This window comes from Protopterus annectens, chromosome 1.part1 (genome assembly GCF_019279795.1).
Source record: "Protopterus annectens isolate FY-2018-M chromosome 1.part1, PAN1.0, whole genome shotgun sequence".
Taxonomy (NCBI): Eukaryota; Metazoa; Chordata; order Ceratodontiformes; family Protopteridae; genus Protopterus; species Protopterus annectens.
In genome coordinates, this window is record NC_056726.1 from 473,865,291 (window position 1) to 473,885,654 (window position 20,364).

At 43.9% G+C, this 20,364-nt stretch overlaps 1 protein-coding gene across 1 annotated transcript in view; it reads left to right on the top strand.

Moving 5' to 3' along the window:
• Positions 1-20,364, top strand: part of MAP3K21 (mitogen-activated protein kinase kinase kinase 21) — a gene marked incomplete in the record, with an annotated part of 557,669 nt that overhangs the window by 254,287 nt on the left and 283,018 nt on the right. The window contains 1 exon segment of the mRNA XM_044076148.1: positions 3,640-3,765. Within this exon segment, the coding sequence (XP_043932083.1) occupies positions 3,640-3,765 (126 nt within the window).

Consider the following 20,364-nt stretch of genomic DNA (forward strand, 5'->3'; position numbering starts at 1 on the left):
TGAGGTCCCCGGGAATCAAAGATATTGGTGTGGTTCTGTACAGATTGTGAGATGCTTCTGTGATTTTTATGAAAATTTTTTTTTTTTTTTTGGCTGCACACTTTGCTTTTACACTTTGAAGTTATGACTTCATGAAGGAAACTATCACAAACAATAAAATAATTAACTTTAATTCAATACAGCAATTAAAAATGTTTTGTAGAGTAAATTTTAGATGTAATGGCTCCATCTGGTGGCCAGGACACATTACTAACGAGTATAAAGTTGTCTTTTCACTATTTTCTAGCACTAATGTTTTATAAGTATTTTCTGACAAAATGGAACAACTGCAATTGTGGATTATTTAAATTCAGTATATTTAATTTTCAGCACTTCCTTCCAGCAGTCAGACATCAAGTTCTTGCCTTTGTGCTTCATAGGCTTTAAGGATTTAACTGTGTTAAGTCATAATTTTATCAGTACCCACAGACAACCTTTTTTCACGTTATTGTTTGGATACATGGAAATTAATTAAAAAAAAAATGGTCTCCCATTTGTTCTTTGCAGAATGTCCTTCTTTAGCACACATCCTGCACGATTATTAAAATCAGGGAATGTCGTTGTACTGTGGTTATGTCTGCACATATTACATGTGGCTTGAAGTTTCATCTGATGAGTATTTCTCTCTATTCTGTTTTGCATTCCCAAAACAGTGCTCTTTTTTTCATGCCCATCGTTTTGCAACACATTCCTTCCTATCGTTCTAATTTTTTGACTTTCTATTTGGCCATTGTTTTCTTTTCCACACACGTTTCACCAGTTAACACTTGTAAATGCATGCTGGTAATTTCACATATCAACATACCTCCACCCCTTTTTTATAAAGTTGGTTTGTTTCTCTTAAAAGCCTGTCTCTTGTTTAATCATTTGTTGCACCTGACACTATTCTTTATTATTAATATTTAATTCAACTTGCCAAATTCACAGTCTTTGTAATCTCTAACTCAGTGGCATACATCATTTGTAGTCTCCTTATGATGTTATGTCATTGCAAAGAATAAGTAACACATAGCATGCTCTTTCTTGGCTCATAATAGCCTGAATTCTTCTCTTGCGTGCTGTTGTATCTTTCTTCTCTTCATGAAAAGTAAGAGAATTAAGTACCTTTAAGGTTTCTTCCCTAGTGATGTGTAGAAATGGAGCATGCTTTCTTTTCTTTTTCCCTTTGTGTGATCGTGCTATTGTCTTCTCTTCCTGTTGACTGTCAAGTCACAGTGGGGATGCTTTTCTTTGGGTCATGGGGGCTGACGCAGCATGCCCACTAACCAAGCCATCAGAGGGTTTTTCCGTAAACCGTAGTATTCCCTGCATGTGCCTGTCAGGTTCCATTTACTGAAAGTGAATTGAGGTAATGTGAGGACTTGTTATCCACATCCATGAGAGCCTACCTACTCCTTGTAAGTAGATGCCTCTGTGTATTGTCATCCCCTTTGGTAAAAGCTCTGTACCCATGAACTACCACATAGCTCGTAGTCTGCTTAACACCGAGAATGTGATGAGACCTTGGGACACAGGTGGACAGTAGTCTCTCCTTTGATAATCGCATTGCCACAGTGGTCAGGAAATCCTTCTCCGTGGCTCACCTCATCACAAAAGGTTTCTCATCCAGAAAAAGAGGTCATTGTTCCCCTCTACTCATCACTCATTAGACCCATTATAGAGTACAACGCTCCTTTTGGTATGTACCTCACAAGACATCTACAACAACTGGAAAGGCCACAGAAATACCTCACAAAGAGGATTATTGGCCTCAAACAGATGCCCTATGCAGGCCGTCTCAGAAAACTCCAGCTTTACTCCGTCGCATATCGCCTACTCAGAGGCGATCTGTGCCTAACATACAAAGTTATGTCAAACCCAGAGCTGTTGGACATGCTCCACTTAAAGAAATCCCAATCCCTCTGAGCTACACGCTCTAGGGACCTAAACCTCGTCACCACAATAAACAGAACATGCTAGAGAGATAGAGTCCTATCCCAGAGACTTCCCATACTCTGGAACAGACTACCTATCTATGTCAAACAGAGCTCCTCATTAGCACTCTTCAAGAAAAATCTTGATGATTGGATGGGGAGATAGGAAATTCACCCCAGGGATCACTTCTGTGGCTCTGTTCGACAGGGGCACATGAAATTAATTTTCTTGGGTGGCGAAAGCCAGGATACATTTTTGGCTAGGCTTATATAGGCCCTAGGGCCAATAGCCTATTACCCTCCTATGAACCTATGTGCAGTCTCTACTACCACTGTTGCATGTGGACTAAACATCCTAGGTTATATGCCCATACTCTCCCCCTAGACGCTGTCTGACCAATCACATTGACTAGCAAAATAAATTTTATTAATCCAAAGCTTCCAGATGTTTGTGCAAAATTTCTGTGCAGTGAAAGAATTCCTGGTGATTGCATTTTGAAGCATTTTCCACTGCAAATTTTATTTCAAAACATGTAAACTCTTTTCTTCTAAGTCAGTATATTTCATCATTCTCTGATTATATTTGTCCAATTCTTCAATTTTTCCTTCACTTCTGACACTTTATGGTGTCCGGATAGTTGGTAAATAAATACAAAGGATGTGTGCCTTAACCTCCATGAGGTCTATATTTAGTGAGCTGTTTATTATTCTGTACTTGGTATACTTTCATGGCCCCAGGGATTCTAAACTCTGACTGTAGATGCATATAACTTTGCCTGGGGGGAAGCTCAGCAGATGGCATCACCAGGAGAGGATGTAAACTTTCTGTATCAGGGTGAAGTTAGCCCTGACATTTACTGTACAACTTGGAGGCCCACAGATCTTGAGTGATTATTGAGAAGATCTGATTTTGGCAGTTAAATTTCAAATATTCTTGGGCCATTTAGTATGATAGAAATGACCATCTTGATAGGGTAGTATCTATATCTGTTGACGGTCTAGGAAATACCATAGGAGGATCTGGTACTTGCAGATAGAACCACACAGGCGGTCCAGTTATATAGTAGAGGTAAGCCAGTATTAATTGGTTGCAGTTTTAGAGTAAAGAATAGCAGTTTAATTTAGGCATGATCTAGCAGGTAGTTACTGTCTTTAGTTGGAAGAGATTAGCAGAAATTTTTATCTGCTGTAAGTTTGTGATAGAAGTTCCATCTTTGTGTGTGTGCTTCTGAAGTCATGAGACTTCTCTTTTTTATTTGTGGCAAAAACATTATTCTCTTAAATATCACCCTGTTTAATTGCTTGCTTTTGTTTGTCTGATTTGCCCTACAAGAACTACTCCTCTGAAAAGATGTTCAAGACTACATTTGTACAGAAAGACCATCCAGTTTTGGAGTAAAATATATTCAGTTAAAAAGCTAAAATGACTGAGTAGTGATTTATGGTAGTAGAATACTTCTAGTTTGGTAAAAGGTATTCTTACAGGCAAAGAAGATGGCGTTTCATAGCAACAAAATGTCAGGTTTTAATTTGAAGAGCAGCAACCACATACCAAGTAAGAGTGGTTGTAGTACTGTGTTGTAGTGCCACTTCTGTACTTTATGACTCTCAGTGGTAAAATGTGCAAATCATTTAAGCTGTTTATGCACAATTTTCAGTTTTCACACACCTTTATTTTAAATGTCAGATTTCCAGCACAAAATAACTGTACAGGCATCCCCGAATCTGGACAAGAGAAGAAGTCTGAACAGCAATAGCAGTTCCAGTCCAACCAATAGTCCTACTATCATTCCTCGCCTTCGTGCTATCCAGCGTAAGTATTGGCCTGAATTTGATGGTAGGTACTGGTGGGTTTAGAGAATTTTTTTTTTTGTTAGTCATGATTCTTGACACTGACAAAATTAAATTGATTACTGTTGATTTGTCTAGGACATTTGGTAGTAATACAGTGGGAAAACACACTGCTACATTTGAACTGACATATGTTCATTATGTTGGTCATTACTGCAGTAGCTTTTGGTGTATGGGTTACATATTGCATAGGATATAATGGCTGGCCAGCTTCCAAACCTTCAGGACACCTTCCACACACCCAAGCCATTGGTCAACTCAAGGTGAGTTGACTGAAAAGACAAGTTTGGGTGCCAAGCCCTTCACAGCTTTTCTACCACTAAAAAGTGCACTCCTCTGAGGTTTTAGTGGCTTTATCTTTGCTGGGCAGATAAGTTCCCTTTGGAGGAAAAAATCTTCCATTTAAAAAAATAGTTTATTTTATAACCTTTTTCTGTTCTGGAAAGATATTTTAAAGCTAGGAGTTTGGGTTTTAAAGGACTGTCATGACACTGTACTGTACTATACTTTTAAAGGCGAGTAGTCTTTTTTTGTCTGTTTGAAAGTTGTTTAAAGTAATTGAAAAACGTTTTTTTTTTCTTGGAGTGCTTGTGTTTATTTTACTTTTTGGGGCTGTCGGAGTGTTTTTCAAGTGCTTTGTTACTATTTTTTTTTTTTGTGAAAAAGTCTTACGTAGAAAGAGCTAGTTAAAATTGTTTTCCCTGGGAGAAGTGCACCATTTTCGTTTTGACTGTGGTTCAGACAGTCAGTCCTACTGTTAGCCCTTCTTCCAGCCATACAAAGAAAAAGTTAAGCAAGCCTTTGCCAGCACAGCAGGTTAGGAGTTTGACTCTGCCACAAGTGGGCGACTCTGCTATGGCCATTAGTTGTACCTCAGCCTACTCATCTTTTACCCTGGATCCCTCTGGTATAACACCTACAGCCACTGTGGACTTGGGGTTAGCCATGTCCTCTGCAGCTGTTGAGGACCACCCCTCAGTGAGCAAGGGAGAGCCTTTTTTGTAAGTCCTGGGGGAGTGAATAGGGAAGGCTTCCCTGTTTTGTCAGAATGTTGTGTCCATCCCTGAGGAAGCTGCTATTGCTGTTAATAACACTGTTGGCCCCATTTTTCCTGTCAAAAAGAAACCAAAAGCTAAACATGTCTTGTTAGCATCAAATTTCCTTAGGAATAGATTAGTGGGTCTGGCTCTGGGTTGAATTCAGGGTATTGAGTCTTCTTATAAAGTAGATGTCCTTTATCACTGTTGCAGTATTCAGTACAATGTTCTTTGTGTTTCACTGTTGCAGTCATCACACTTGCGTTATCTGCCAGCAGGTAGCCTTCAGTCGGCCCGAATACCAGTCGTAGTATTTCTGTGTCTGATGCTGTCTCTTCTTCCATGACATCAGGTTGCCGGGGTATAAAACAGGCAGCTGACGCCATTACATCAGTCTTTCTTGCCGAGTAGGAGCCCGAAGCAGAAGCAGTTCGCAAGTGCCGGTTGGCCGCTACCTGAAATTTTCATTTTTGAGTTATAATCCTGAAGTCTTCTAAAGCTAAGTACCCCGTTGGGGATCCTTTTTTGTTGCTCTAACCAATGTTAGAAAAAGTTAACAATTGTCTTGTCTGTGGAAAGCAAATACCTCACAGAGATTTTCATTCTTACTGCGTCAGCTGTTTAGGCCCAGACCACAACGTCCCTCGCTGTCGGTTTTGTGCTTTAATGCCTGAACCATTCATCGTCGGGCTATCTTTCTCACTAAATTCTTTTGCTCTCATTCTCCGTATTCTGAAATGGCTTTGAAAAACCAATCGACTAGCGAAAAAACATAAAGATAAAGACAGAGACAGACCGCATAGGTCCAAAACTGCCAACGATGCTTCCATTAAGCTAGTCGCCAGTCCACCGGTACTCATTGAGGCACATTTGCAGCATCTAATGCCCGCTTCTATGGATTCGCAGGACTCTGGTGAGACCCGTTCGGAGTCCGGTATGCCGCGAGATGCTTCAACTGTAGAACCTGTGGATGTCTCTACCTTGGATGGGTCCAGAGCCGCTGTGCAGGCACCGGCTTCTGAGGGTGGATTCTGTCCTACTAATGTTCTAATCAAACCAACAACTTCATTTTTGGCCAAAACGACTGAGTTTCCTAGGCCCAGAGTACACACAACGCCTAGAAAACCGACAACCAAAGTGCATGCTCAAGCTCCCATGCCTCAAAACAAATGCTTAGAATGGCTGAAGAACTTATTACCCCTGCTAAGATACAAAGAATTGAGTTTCCTTCTGATTCTACAGACCAGGAGTCCGATGACTCTGACCCTTCTGATTATCAGGGCATGCCCTTATCAGCCTATGAGGATTCAGATGCAGAGGAATCCATTCCCTCTGCCTCCCCTCCAGAGAATTTTTCTTTTGGTGAAGCCTTGCATACTTTAAGAGCATTTCCACTGGGAATGCCAAGACTACCCTCAATCCAAAAAAAGACTCATAGAATTTTTAGAGTTGCCTCAGCACAGCCCCCTAGCTTATACCCCCTGTCCTGGATGTTGTAGATGATGTTTTTATGGAATCCAGTCTTACTCCAGATGGGGTCTATATTAAATTAGCGAATGCTTAGAAAAGCGAACGCTAATTCATCGACCCCTTTTAAGCCAAAGCTTAAAAACTGGAACACCCGGAACAGCTTGGCCAAATGAACAGACCTTGCCAGATCATGTCAAATCCAAATTACTAGACACTCCTTTAAATAAGGACTGTTTGTTTGGCACCAAAGCAGAAGAAGTTCTTAAAAAGATTGAAGAAAAAGCTTAATCTATGCAAACTGTCAAATAATTCTTACAAGTGCAGCCACCTAGATTCAGTAGGTGTTGGCCTTCTAAAAACTGGTCCTTTCCAGCCCCTTTCAGGCCTTCCCAGACCAGACCCAGGGGAAACAGGCCACCCAGACTACAGTCTCAGGCTATGCAGAGATCTAAACAGTGGTGTGCCCCCACCCCAAAAACAGGGAGTGGTAAGTCGCCCCCTTATGGAAAAACTTCACAATGACTGTGCAATCATCCTTCCCAGCCCTGCCCAATTACTTGTGCCCCTAGGAGGAAAACTTGCCCTTCATGCAAAAAACTGGATGTCCATTACTCAGGAGCACTGGGCCCTAAACATTGTATCCCAGGGGTTCAAATTCAACTTCCATTCACTGCCAACCCCAAGAGGGTTTCCAGACCTTCCTCCAAACCAGTGGGCAGAGGCTCAAAAGCAAGTTCCTTCTATGCTCAATATCAGAGCTATTCAGCCTGTTCCAGTAGAACAAAAAGGTCAGGGGTTTCTACTCCAGCCTTTTCCTGGTGCCCAGAAAAAGAGGGCTCTTGGCACCTAATCCTGGATCTTTCACTTCTCAACACTTTTTTCTGGTGATCCCAAAATTCAAGATACTTACCTTGCAACAGCTTCTCCCTATGCTAGTCAAGGATGCCTGGTTAGTCACTCTAGACTTAAAAGAAGCTTACCTGCACATCCCCATAGGGGAGTATCAGGAAATATCTAAGTTTCAGGGCAGGCTGTATGCACCATCAGTTCTCTGCACTTCCCTTTGGCTTATCAACTGTGCCCAGAATATTCACAAAGTGCCTGGCTCCAGTCATTGCATACTGCAGGCAAAGAAATATCCAAATGTTCCCATAATTGGACGACTGCCTGATTCACTTCAAACAATGGCCACCAGAACCCAGCTTTCTGCAAGATAGGTACTTCATGCCCTAGGGTTCATGGCCTCATGTATTCTAATTCCATATGCAAGACTGCATATGAGGAAACTTCAGTGGTTAAAAAGTATTTGGTGTCAACATTCTCAGGACCTGGAAAAAGTCATTCCTATCATATCTTGTCTAAGGACAGAGTTCCTTTGGCGGGCAGAAACATGCAACCACAAGAACGGACTGCTTTTCACTCAACCCCTCGCCGCCCAAACCCTGACAACAGACGCATCAAACTATGCATGGGGGGGCTCACATGACAGGCAAATGCATTCAGGGCCACTGGAGCCTAGCCCAGATTCACCTGCACATCAATCAAAAAGAGATGCTAGCTGTACAGAATGCTCTGATAGCCTTCAAATACCTAATCCTTCCAGGGCAACTGCTTATAAAAACAGACAACACCACAGTTATGTGGTACATAAACAAGCGGGGGGGGGGGGGCCCATTCTTACCTACTGTGCAGGTTAGCCATGGCCCTGTGGAACCAGCCTTGAACAACCAGGTGCACCTACAAGCTCAATTCCAGGCAAACAAAATTCACTGGCAGATTACTTTAAACTCCTAGACCCACACGAGTGGAAATTGGAGGCCAACACTTTCAACCTTCTGATCCAGAGGTAGGGGACACCGGAGGTGGACCTCTTTGCTTCCCGCGAGAACCACCAGTTGAGCAAATACTGCACCAGGAACCCTCACAGCAGGGTAAGGGTGGTGGATGCCCTATCCTTTCAATGGGAAAACCTCTCAATTTATGCCTTCCTTCCTCTGCCCCTTCTCTCAAAAGTGCTACTCAAGATAAAACAGGACAGGCCAAGGGCAATTCTTATTGCTGCAGACTGGCCATGCCAGCACTGGTACCCACTCATGCGCAGCCTGACAACAGTGCCACCCTGGCACCTTCACCAGACTCCCACCCAGCTGTCTCAACAGGAGGGACAGATTTTGCATCCACAATTGCAAAACCTAAACCTTGCAGTCTGGATTATCCTTTGAATACCCCACCAGTGACCCTCAGCAAACAGGTGCTGGACGTAATTCCTGAAGCCAGAAGGCCTAGTACTAGGAAATGCTATGCTGAAAAGTGGAAAAGATATTATTCCTGGAATCGGTCTCAAGGGAAGCACACAGTAGTGCCCTCCTTACCGCTAATCCTGGATTACCTAGCAGAGCTACTCCACAGAGGCCTATCCTTCTCCTCCATTAAGATTCATGCCTCTGCCATCTCAGCTCATTATAATACTGAGCCACATCTATTTTCTCACCCTCTCATCAAACAATTCCTGAGAGGGGCTAACAACTTAAGGTCCCCTAGGAGAGCACCCACCCCTGCCTGGGACCTTGACTTACTGGAAAAACTCACGCTTCCCCCTTTTGAACCTGCTGCCTCAGCAGAGTTAAAATTCCTCTCTTGGAAAATGGCCTTGCTTTTAGCCATAACTTCAACAAGAAGAGTGTCTGAGTTACAAGCACTGATGGCTGTAGAACCCTTCATTATTTTCCATGCTGACAGGGTTTCCCTCAGGGCTCACCCGTCCTTTATGCCTAAGGTGGTGTCCAGTGTGGCTCTAAACCAATCCATCCATTTGCCAACCTTCTTCCCTAATCCCCAGAATAAAGAGAGAAAGGATCCTGCACTCCTTGGACGTGCACAGACAGCTCAGGTTCTACCTTGACAGGACTAAGCCTTTCAGAAAATCTGACAAGCTGCTAGTCAGCTTTGCTACAGGGGCAAAGGGTAAGGCCATTTCAAAACAAACAATTTCCAAATGGATAGTACACTGCATCCATTTCTGCTACAAGCACCATGGAAAACCTACCCCATAGGGGATCAGACCACATTCCACTAGGCTACGTCCACCTCTACAGCATTTCTCAGGGGAGTTCCTACCAGGGACATTCTGGAAGCTGCAACCTGGAGTTCTGTACACACCTTCACCAAGCATTACCACTTGCCCATCTTTTCTAAATCCAGAGCTGGATTTGCTACAGCAGTCTTGCAAGGCCTACTAGCCAGCCCTAACACTTCGTGACTGCCTCCACCCTTCCACAGCTTTGGGAATCAATCCAAGTGTGATGACTACAACAGTGAAACACGAAGAGCATAGTACAGTTGTGTACACTTACCATAAATGTAGATGTTGGAGTGTATTCACTGTTGCAGTCCTAGTTTCCCTCCCTCCAGCACCCTGGCTTTCGCTATCTTTCTACCTCTCCTCTCTATGGCCATTCCTAATGGCATTGATATTTACTTTTTACTGGTGGTGTTCCCCACTATATACCAGCTCACTGTTTGGGGGCTCCTTTGGGACAAGAAAACTGATGTAATGACGTCGGCTGCCTGTTTTATACCCCTGACGACCTGACGTCATGGAAGAAGCAACAGCATCCGGCGCAGAAATACTAAGACTCTGGTATTCGGGACGATTGAGGGCAACCTGCAGGCAGATAACCCGTGTGTGATGACTGCAACAGTGAATGCACTCGAACAGCTACATTTATGGTAAGTGTACACAGCTGTACTTTTTGCATATCCTGCCAAGGCTAGCCTGACGTTCGGTTTGCATACCAAGTCCTTTTCATCATCCAAGTGATGTACAGCAGCCATATGCCCCCTGTGCAGAGATATGTCATAAATTTTATGTACTAATGATCAATCCTCAGAACTACTCTGCTGTTAGTCCGAACACATTTGAACTTCGGTTTAAGACGCATTTTATTGTGCTGGTTTTACCGAGCCATTTACAGATAAGTGTCCCATTGGGGTTCCTTCTCTCTGTTTGTATAACGAGTTCATGTACTGTCTTCCTGGAAAAGGAAATTTCTGTGTGGGAGGCAGATTTCCCATAAAGACAGATATGAGAAGTGCCTGTTCTGTTCAGATATTATATACAACCATACTCTGTGTACTGTTTAGTAAGCATTTGTTCCCAGAACTCTTCGCAGCCTTGTCCATCTGTCTAAAGAACCAAAGACTTGAGCTTTTTACTCAGGGTGCCGTGGCTGTATCCAGCCAGCCTGACATTCAGCCACTTCTTAAAAAGAAGACTTAAAAGTCTTACTCTGATTCATCTGTTGTCCAGCCACCACTGGACGTCTCTCTAGGTTGGATGGTGGTTGAAGACTCTGAGGACCATTCTGTGTTGACTTCATTTCCCTCTGCCATGACCCAGTCGGAGGCTGGCATGGAACCGGCTTCTCGCACGTTCTCTGAAGCTGTGCATATGTGTGCCACAAGAGTTGACTGGGAACAATGGCTGATTATTTCCAAGGGCCTTGGGGGGGGGGGGGTCCTCAGGTTTTAGTCCATGAAGAGGTACCTGGTACTCCTTTAGAATCTAGGCAAGACTCTGAACCTCCTAGGTTAGCCAAGGCTAACATTCCATTAAAAAAAGAAACAGAAGACCCCATCTGTTGTTAAGGTTCCCCATAAAGAGTGGCAGGACTTTAACCATGCATTGTTTAATGTACTTATGGCCTTAAAGCCTTCTCAGAGTTTATCTGTTCTTGCTAATCCTTGGTCATCCACTCCCTCCACAAGGCTTAGATTCTGTAGATGTATCCGTATCCTTTTCACAAATTCCTTCTCCCCTGAGTCTTCCTTTGAGATGTTCTCCTTTGGGGATACTGTGGTCTGTATGACAGAGCACTTCAAGTGGGATTGTTTACAAGTGTCAGAAACTCAGAAGAGATATGAGGTACTAAAACTAGATGATCTGCTCCTTCAGCTGTTCCTGTATTGCTTGTTGCTTCACTGGATACTTTTACAGCTGCTGCTTTAGCTCCTGACCCCCAGCCTCCAGCCCGTAAGAAGCCAGACTTCTTTTGTAAGTTACCTGAGGCCCTCCTGTATCTCTGCAAGGGTCCATTTTCAGACCCAGCTGTGCTACCTGTTTCTACAGATAAACTTTCTAAACTTCTGTCCTCTTCCAAACTTCTTCTTGCTGACATAGACAGTCGAACTAAGGAGAGATTAGGGTGAAAAGTGCATACCTTTACAACCCTGGCTTTCAGGGCAATAAACTATCAATAAACTATATGACTAGGTATGTTTTGGCTCTCTTGTCCCAGCATTGGGGGGGGGGGGGGGGCAGGCTTGCCTGACCCTGGCAACAAGTCCGCTGCTCGTTTGCTCCTCTCTACTTATCAAGTGGCTTGCTACTCTCTTAAATGTAGTTATGATGCAGCTGACGTATCCTTTAATGCTGCTGTATCTGGTCCTGTCATGTTTTCCTGTGTATGCTTTTAAGCCGTACCTGATGATATTAAGGATTAACTTTTAGACTCTCCTTGGATAACCAGTAATTTTTTGGCACTGCTGCTGCAGAACTGTTAAAAATGTACAAGACCAGGGTAAAGTAATGTAGGACCTTTAACATATTTTTGTTTCTTCTATCCCCAAATTTCAGAGCAACTGCTCCTCCAAATCTGCTTTTGTGTGTTGCTAACCTTGACAACCCCCCTAGAAGTAAGAATGCTTCCTACTGACTTCTAAAACCCAAAAGCCTTCCTTCCCTGATAAATCTGCTTCTGTCTGAGAATTTTCTTCATGTTTCACTATTGCAGTCATCACATTTGGGTAATCCCTGCCAGGGTAGCCCTCGGCCTGCCCGAATACCAGAGACTTAATATTTTTGCATCGGTTGCTGTCACTTGAGGACTGACGTCAGGTCATCAGTGGTATAAAGCAAGGCAGCCGATGCCATCACATCAGTCTTTCTTGCCATGGAGCCCAAAGCAGAAGCAGTTCGCACAAGTGCTGGTCGGCCGCTACCTGAGTTTCATTTCCGAATTGAAGTTGAAGTCTTCTAAAGCTAAGTACCCCGTTGGGGATCCTTTTTTCTTGCACTAACCGATGTCAGAAAAAGTTAATAATTGTCTCGCCCGTGGAAAGCAAATATCACACCGAGAATTACTGCGTCACTTGTCTAGGCTCAGACCACGACGTCCCCTGTTGTCGCTTCTGTGTTTTAATGCCAGAACTGTCCATCTTTGGGCCCTGATTGTAGCCAGATATTTTCATTTACAGTCTTCAAATTCCGATATGGCTTTGGTAAGCCATACGACAGCAGATCTTCCGAAAAAATGTAAAGATAAAGACAGAGACTGCAGAGGTCCAAACCTTCCGACGATGCTTCTGTTAAGCTAGTCGTCAGTACTCTGGTACACAGTGAGGCGCTTTTGCAGCCCATTGTGTCCACTTTAGTTGATTTGCAGGCCACTACCGAGAGCCTTTCGGAGTCCGCTATGCCGCAGAACTCTTCCTCGTTTAAGGATTCTGTGGTCGTCTCTGTCTTGGATGGGTCCGGAGCTGCTGCGCAGGCACCGGCTTCCAAGGAAGTCCTTCACACCACCGAATCTCGACACAAACCGATGTCTTCTTTCACGACTACCGCTCTTTCAAAAACAACAGAGTTCCTAAGGCCCAGGTGTCGAACCACACCCAAGAAACTGACTACCCACTCTCAGGTGCTTGCTACCTTGCCTCAGTCTCAAATGCTTAACATGGCAGAAGACTTTATCATGCTGATCAGGGGAAACCAAGTTACCCCCCTCAAAAAGAGAGAGATCTGTCCCCAGTAGTTTTGTCTGAACAAGAGTCTGATGAATCTGATGCATCTGACTATGAAGACATGCAGCCCCTCTCCACTTATGAGGATTCTGATGCAGAGGAATCCATTCCTTCAGCCTCTCCCCAGAGGATTTTTCCTTTGGGGAAACCCTGAATACTTTTAAGGGAGCATTTCCAATGCGAGAGTCAGGACTACCCTCAGTCTAAAAAGAGACTCGGGGAATTCCTAGGACTTCCGTAACACAGTCCCTTGGCCATCCCCCCCCCCCAGTCCTGGATGTGGTGGATGATGTTTTCCTTGAATCCAGCTTGACCCCTGACACCCTATCTCTTCCTCCCAGAAAACCAGACTGGTACTACAGAGTCCCCGACTCACGCAAATATCTTTTTAAAAATTTCAAACAGCTGACCTTGAGGTAATTTCTCAAGAGCCAAAAGGGACTAAAGCACCCACTTCATTCGTTTCTGCTACTTGCATCATGGTAAACCGGTACTCAAGGGAATCGGGTCACATTCCATCAGGGCTGCCTCTACCCCAGCAGCTTTTCTCAGAGGAGTTCCAACCAAAGACATTCTAGAAGCTGCTACTTGGAGCTCTGTTCATACTTTTACAAAGCATTATCAGTTGCCTCACTTCTCTAAGTCCAGGGCAGGCTTTGCCACTGCAGTTCTGCAGGGCCTTATAGCTGCTCCTAATGCTATTTAGTTCCATCCTCCCATCCATAGCTTTGGGATTCTACCCAAATGTAATGACTGCAACAGTGAAACACAAAGAACATAGTACAGATGTCCTTCAAGGATGCATCTGCAGTCCTAACAAATGGGTTGTCCTGTCGTCAGGCAGCCCTTCGGTCGGCCGGATTCCAAAGTCTGGGTCTGGCCTCGGCTGGTGTCGCACTTCACCCGACGTCATCTCTGCTGGTCTTCGGGTATAAAGGCATCAGCCGACGCCATTTTCCTCAGTCTTTCTTGCCGTGGCGCCAAGCAGAAGCTGTTCGCAAGTGCCGGTCGGTCAGATCCAGAGATTACTACTACCGAATACTACTTGAAGACTTCTAAAGCTAAGTACCCCGTTGGGGACTCTTTCTTGCCTCAGCCGATGTCAGAAAAAGTAAATAACTGTTTAACTTGTGGGAAACAAATACCTCATAAAGATTTCCACTCTTACTGCTTACCTTGTTTAGGCCCAGACCACGACGTAGCAGCCTGTTTAGCCTGTGCTTCCTTCAGCCGACGAACGCTTAGGCGTCGGTCGGAGTTTGCAGAACAGTTTTTCGGCTCAGATTTTGCGTACATTATGCCGTCGGATCCTCCGACTTCTCAAATTGTTAAAAAACGCAAAGAAAAAGACCGACACTCGCGGTCCGTGGTTTCGGCCGAAACCGCGGTTAAGCAAACCGCGAGTGTCTCGGTTTCGGCTGAAACCGAGCAAACGGGTCAATCTTCAGCCGAATCCATGACTACTACCGAGGCTCCTGCTACCCTAGTTGAATCGGCCTCTGAAGTTTTGCCTACTAATGTGGTCCCTCTAGACTTATCGGACACCATCCCTTTGGATGTCTCTACCCCAGCACGTGGTGCTGCTTGGCCTCCTGCAGCCATGTCTATTAAGGCCTTTGCCAGGGCTAAAGCAGCCAAAACTGCTAAATCAGTGCCTGTTAAGCCCCCCTCACACAGGCCCAGTTCCAGTTCTCAAATGCTTACTCTGGCAGAGGATCTCATCTCTTTAATAAGGGGATCCCAATCTCACCCAGACAGGGCCTCTCAGCCTCCAGAAAAGAGACCTAGAGCAGAGCCCCCAGAGCCAGTGTCCTCAGATGATTCTTCTGATGATTCAGACATTACAGACCATCCAGAGGCTCCTTTTCTACTTATGAAGATTCCGATGCTGAAGAATCTATTCCTTCTGCCTCTCCACCAGAGGAATTTTCCTTTGGGGAAACCTTACATGCCATGAGAGAGCAATTCCAATGGCAGGGACAAGATTTCTCAGATTCAAGAAAAAGGCTTAGGACCTTTCTACACTTACCGCAACATAGGCCCTTAGCTATACCTCCAGTTCTGCCTGTTGTGGATGATGCATTTAATGATGTTTGCACTGCTCCTGATACCTTACCTCCAGCCCCTGCCAAACCCGATAGGTTTTACAGGGTACCGGACACTCATCACCACCTATACAAGGCCCCACTTGCAGATCCTGAGACTATCTCCCAGGGGCCTAAGGCAGTAGCCGACCTCAGCAAAACCCTCTCCCTTCTGAAAGGGAATCCAGGTCCTTAGAGATGGGGTAAAAAAGTTTACACCTCTGCTACTCTCTCAGCTAGAGCTTTGAACTGTCAGTTTCATATGATCCAATACCAAGAGTTTATGCTTGATCAGTTAACTAAGAAACTGTCCTCTGATGATTCCTTAGATAAGAAATATGTTTTAGAAATGGTGAATAACATTCAGCAGGTTAGTAACCATTCTTTAAAATGTGGCTATGATGCACTGGAGGCTTCATTTAGATCAGCCATGACTGGCACAGTTATAAGAAGACATGCATGGTTGAAAGAACAGGTCTTGCCGGATCATGTTAAAGCAAAGCTGTTAGATGCTCCTATGGATAAGGCCAGTCTATTTGGTTCTCCTGCTCAGCAAGTAATGAAGAAAATGGAAGAGAAGGCAAAATCTGTACAAACAGTTAAAGATTTCTTACAGGTTCAGCCCCCAAGGTTTAGCAGGAACTGGCCTTCCAAAAATTGGTCCTTTCCAGACTCCTCTAAGTCTCAGAGAGGCAGAAATAGGCGTTCCAGAGGCAGAAATCAATCCAGAGGAGGTGCCTACAGAGGACGCCAGTGGCAAGGCAATAACCAGCGAGGCACAGACACAACCACTGCCACTGCAACAGGACAATCACAGTGACTTGGCTCTGACACCGCCTACCAGGGAACAAATAGCAGCACCCTTAGGCGGAAAGTTAGCCTTATTTTCAAAAAATTGGGACTATATCACAAAAGACAAGTGGATTTTGCAGACTATAGACCAAGGCTACAGGTTTCATTTCCACACCTTACCAGTAAAAAGAGGAATGCCAAACCTACCTCCAAATCAGAAAACAGAAGCTCTAAAACAGATAGCTCAATTAACAAAGATGAGAGCTGTGGAAAGAGTACCACCAACAGAACAGGGCAAAGGATTCTACTCCAGACTCTTCCTAGTACCAAGAAAAGAGAAAAGTTGGAGACCTATTCTCGACCTGTCCGCCTTAAACACATTCATCATTGTTCCAAAATTCAAAATGCTGACCCTACAGCAACTTCTTCCCATGCTGGGCAAGGAGTGTTGGCTGGTAACTCTAGATCTCAAGGAGGCATACCTGCACGTCCCCATACGACCAAATTGCAGAAGATACCTCAGATTTCTTGCAGGATCAGAGCATTATCAATTCTCAGCATTGCCCTTTGGCTTATCTACTGCGCCCAGAGTATTCACAAAATGCCTGGCATCAGTAATTGCTCATTGCAGGCTACAGGGAATCCAAATTTATCCATACCTGGACGACTGCCTGATACAAGCGGACAACAAAAGCAAGCTGACAAAAGACTTACAAAGAGTCATTTGCTTACTACAATTCCCTGGGATACACAGTCAATTTAAAAAAGTCAAGACTAATACCATCCCAAACAAGAACATTCTTGGGTGCAGAATTGGACACAGTAAAACAGATGGCATTCCTAACTGCAGAAAAACAAGAACAACTCCCTCTTTACTTCTTGGCATTAACAAGAAAACTACAGTGGTACCTAAAGAATTTATGGTCTCAACACAGGCACAGCTTAGAAACCGAAATACCACTAATCCCATGCCTGAAACAAGAGTTCCTATGGTGGGCTCAAGCATGCCAGTCAAACCCAGGCTTGCCCTTCCACAACTTCCAAGCAAGCCAAACCATCACAACCGACGCCTCAGACCTAGGTTGGGGGGCCCACATGCTAGACAAATGCATACAAGGATTATGGACCCCAGATCAACTGCACCTGCACATAAATCAAAAAGAAATGCTGGCAGTAAAACTAGCAATCCAGAATTTCAGACCATTCCTCAAAGAAGGCCATTTGATGATAAGGACAGACAACACCACAGTCATGTGGTACATCAACAAACAGGGAGGCACTCATTCATACCCCCTATGCCGAATGACTCTGGACCTATGGAATATGGCTCTGAGCTACAACATTCAGTTACAGGCAATATTTGTACCGGGAAAAGAAAACATCCTAGCAGACATGTTAAGCAGAACTACCTCGGATGCTCACGAATGGATGCTACACCCGGACATCTTTAAGGCCATCACACAGAAATGGGGAATGCCACAAATAGACCTATTCGCATCCCCACTCAATCACCAGCTCAATAAATTCTGCACAAGGACATATCACCCACTTGCATGGAAGGTGGAATCTCTATCCTTCAGTTGGAAAGGCCTGACAGCATATGCATTTCCACCTCTTCCTTTGATGCACAAGGTACTACTGAAAATCAAAGAGGAGCGTCCAAGGATAATTCTGATAGCTCCAAATTGGCCAAGACAACACTGGTATCCATTGCTGAGGAGCATGTCTCGGGGGAGAACGTGGACACTACCCCTGATGCCTTTGATGTTAACTCAGAACGACTACAACATCATGCATCCAAATCTAAAAACTCTGCAACTAACTGCCTGGAACATTACATAACAGCAACTAACCCAGATTTATCCCAAAGGGTTAAAGACATTATCCTGGAGTCCCGCAGACCTTCTACAAGAAGGAACTATGCAGGGAAATGGAAAAGGTTTGTCATTTGGAGCACTGAAAGAGGAAAAGATGTGTCAAAGATAGATATTGCCAACATCCTGGAGTATTTGGCAGAGCTTCTCCATACAGGCCTGTCCTATTCCTCCATCAAGATACATGCATCAGCTATTTCTGCAGAATACAGCTTCGATCCCCCTGTCTTTTCACATCCTCTACTCAGGCAGTTCCTCAGAGGAATCAAGAATGTAAAACCTCCTAGGAAACCACCATTACCAGCATGGGACTTGAACTTTGTGCTAGAAAAAGTGACACTCCTCCATTGAACCAGCAGCAACAGCAGATCTTCAACACCTATCCTGGAAAACTGCTTTCCTACTGGCAATTACTTCAGCAAGAAGGCTTTCGGAACTACAGGCCTTAATGGCAGTACATCCCTTCCTAATCTTCCATCAAGATAGAGTATCCATGAGAACTAATCCTACATTTATGCCTAAGGTGGTATCCAGAGTGTCTCTAAACCAGGCAATCCACCTACCTACCTTCTTTCCCAATCCACAGAACAGGGGGGAAAGACTGCTGCATACCTTGGATGTACATAGACAGTTGCGCTACTACCTGGACAGAACCAAGGGCAATAGAAAAACTGACCAGCTTCTAGTAGCCTATGCAACAGGAAGGGAAGGAAAAGCAATTTCCTAACAGACAATCTCCAAGTGGATAGGAAATTGCATAAGATTCTGTTACTCCTACCATGGAAAGCCAATTCCACAGAACATAAGACCTCACTCTACAAGGGCTACAGCCACTACCACAGCTTTCTTACGAGGAGTGGCTACCAAGGACATTATTGAGGCGGCTACTTGGACCTCCGTGCATACATTTGCCAAGCATCATAACTTACCTCTATACTCTAGATCCCGAGCAGGGTTTGCCACTGCTGTATTGCAAGGGATCCTAACTACACCATAATTCTTCTTCCTCCTCCCTAGTTTGGCTATGGTATTCTACCCATTTGTTAGGACTGCAGATGCATCCTTGAAGGACATAGTACAGTTTTGTACCTACCATAAATGTAGATGTCCGAACAGGATAGCATCTGCAGTCAGGATTACCCACCCTCCTTCCCTCTGTGGTATTCCTAGGGTATTTACCCTCCTAATAGCTAGCTGGGGGGGGGATCTCTTATGGTGTATTTGTTTGTATATATGTACATACATGCTTATTTATTGTGTTTGCCTACCTTTTTTTGGAAACATTGGCATTTACCCAAAATTTAGTTTTCCAAGAGGGCAACTGGCATCTGGGGCAAGAAACACTGAGGAAAATGGCGTCGGCTGATGCCTTTATACCCGAAGACCAGCAGAGATGACGTCGGGTGAAGTGCGACACCAGCCGAGGCCAGACCCAGACTTTGGAATCCGGCCGACCGAAGGGCTGCCTGACGACAGGACAACCCATTTGTTAGGACTGCAGATGCTATTCTGTTCGGACATCTACATTTATGGTAGGTACAAAACTGTACTTTGTGTACACTTACCATAAATGTAGATGTTCAAGTGTATTCACTGTTGCAGTCTGGGTTACCCATCCGCCATCCCCCTTTTTTCTAGAACTACTCTTTCCTTCACTATATTCTAAAGCCTTTGTGGTGTATTTGCTTTTAGTTGAAGGTAAAGTTTATGTTGCTAAATGTGCATTTACATATATATTGCTGTTTATATGTATGTGTGTGTGTGTGTGTGTGTGTGTGTGTGTGTGTGTGTGTGTGTGTGTGTATATATATATATATATATATATATATATATATCTATATATCTGTATATATATATATATATCTATATATCTGTATATATATATATATATATATATATAATGTGTGTGTGTGTGTGTATATATATATATATATATATATATATATATATATATATATTTTTTTTTTGCTCTCCATTTGGGGGGCACCTGACATCTGGGGCAAGAAAAACTGAATAAAATGGCGTCTGCTGCATGTTTTATACCCCTGACGTCGTGGAAGAGGAGACGGCAACCGACGCAGGACCCAAGACTTTGATATTCAGGCCGACTGAGGGCAACCTGCCAGCAGATTGCCCAAATGTAATGACTGCAACAGTGAATACACTCGAGCATCTACATTTATGGTAAGTGTACACAACTGTACTTTATTGCTTAGTTTAGCCATTTATAGCACTTTTTTACTGTATTTTATTGCTATAATCTAATCTGCACAGTTGTACTAAAACTGTCTGCCTTACAGGGCCCGATAAATAAGGTTTCTACTGTCACACTGTTTGTAAAGCTTTTTTAGCTAGTTTCACTATCTGAAAGGTATTAACTGCAAGTTTTCTCCATTTGTTAACCATCTGTTTGTTTGTTCTGGTTTCCTGCCAAGGATTGTATCATATAACTGATTTGTTTGCAGTTAAAAACATTCTCTATAGTTTCATTGGCTCCTTTTTCTGT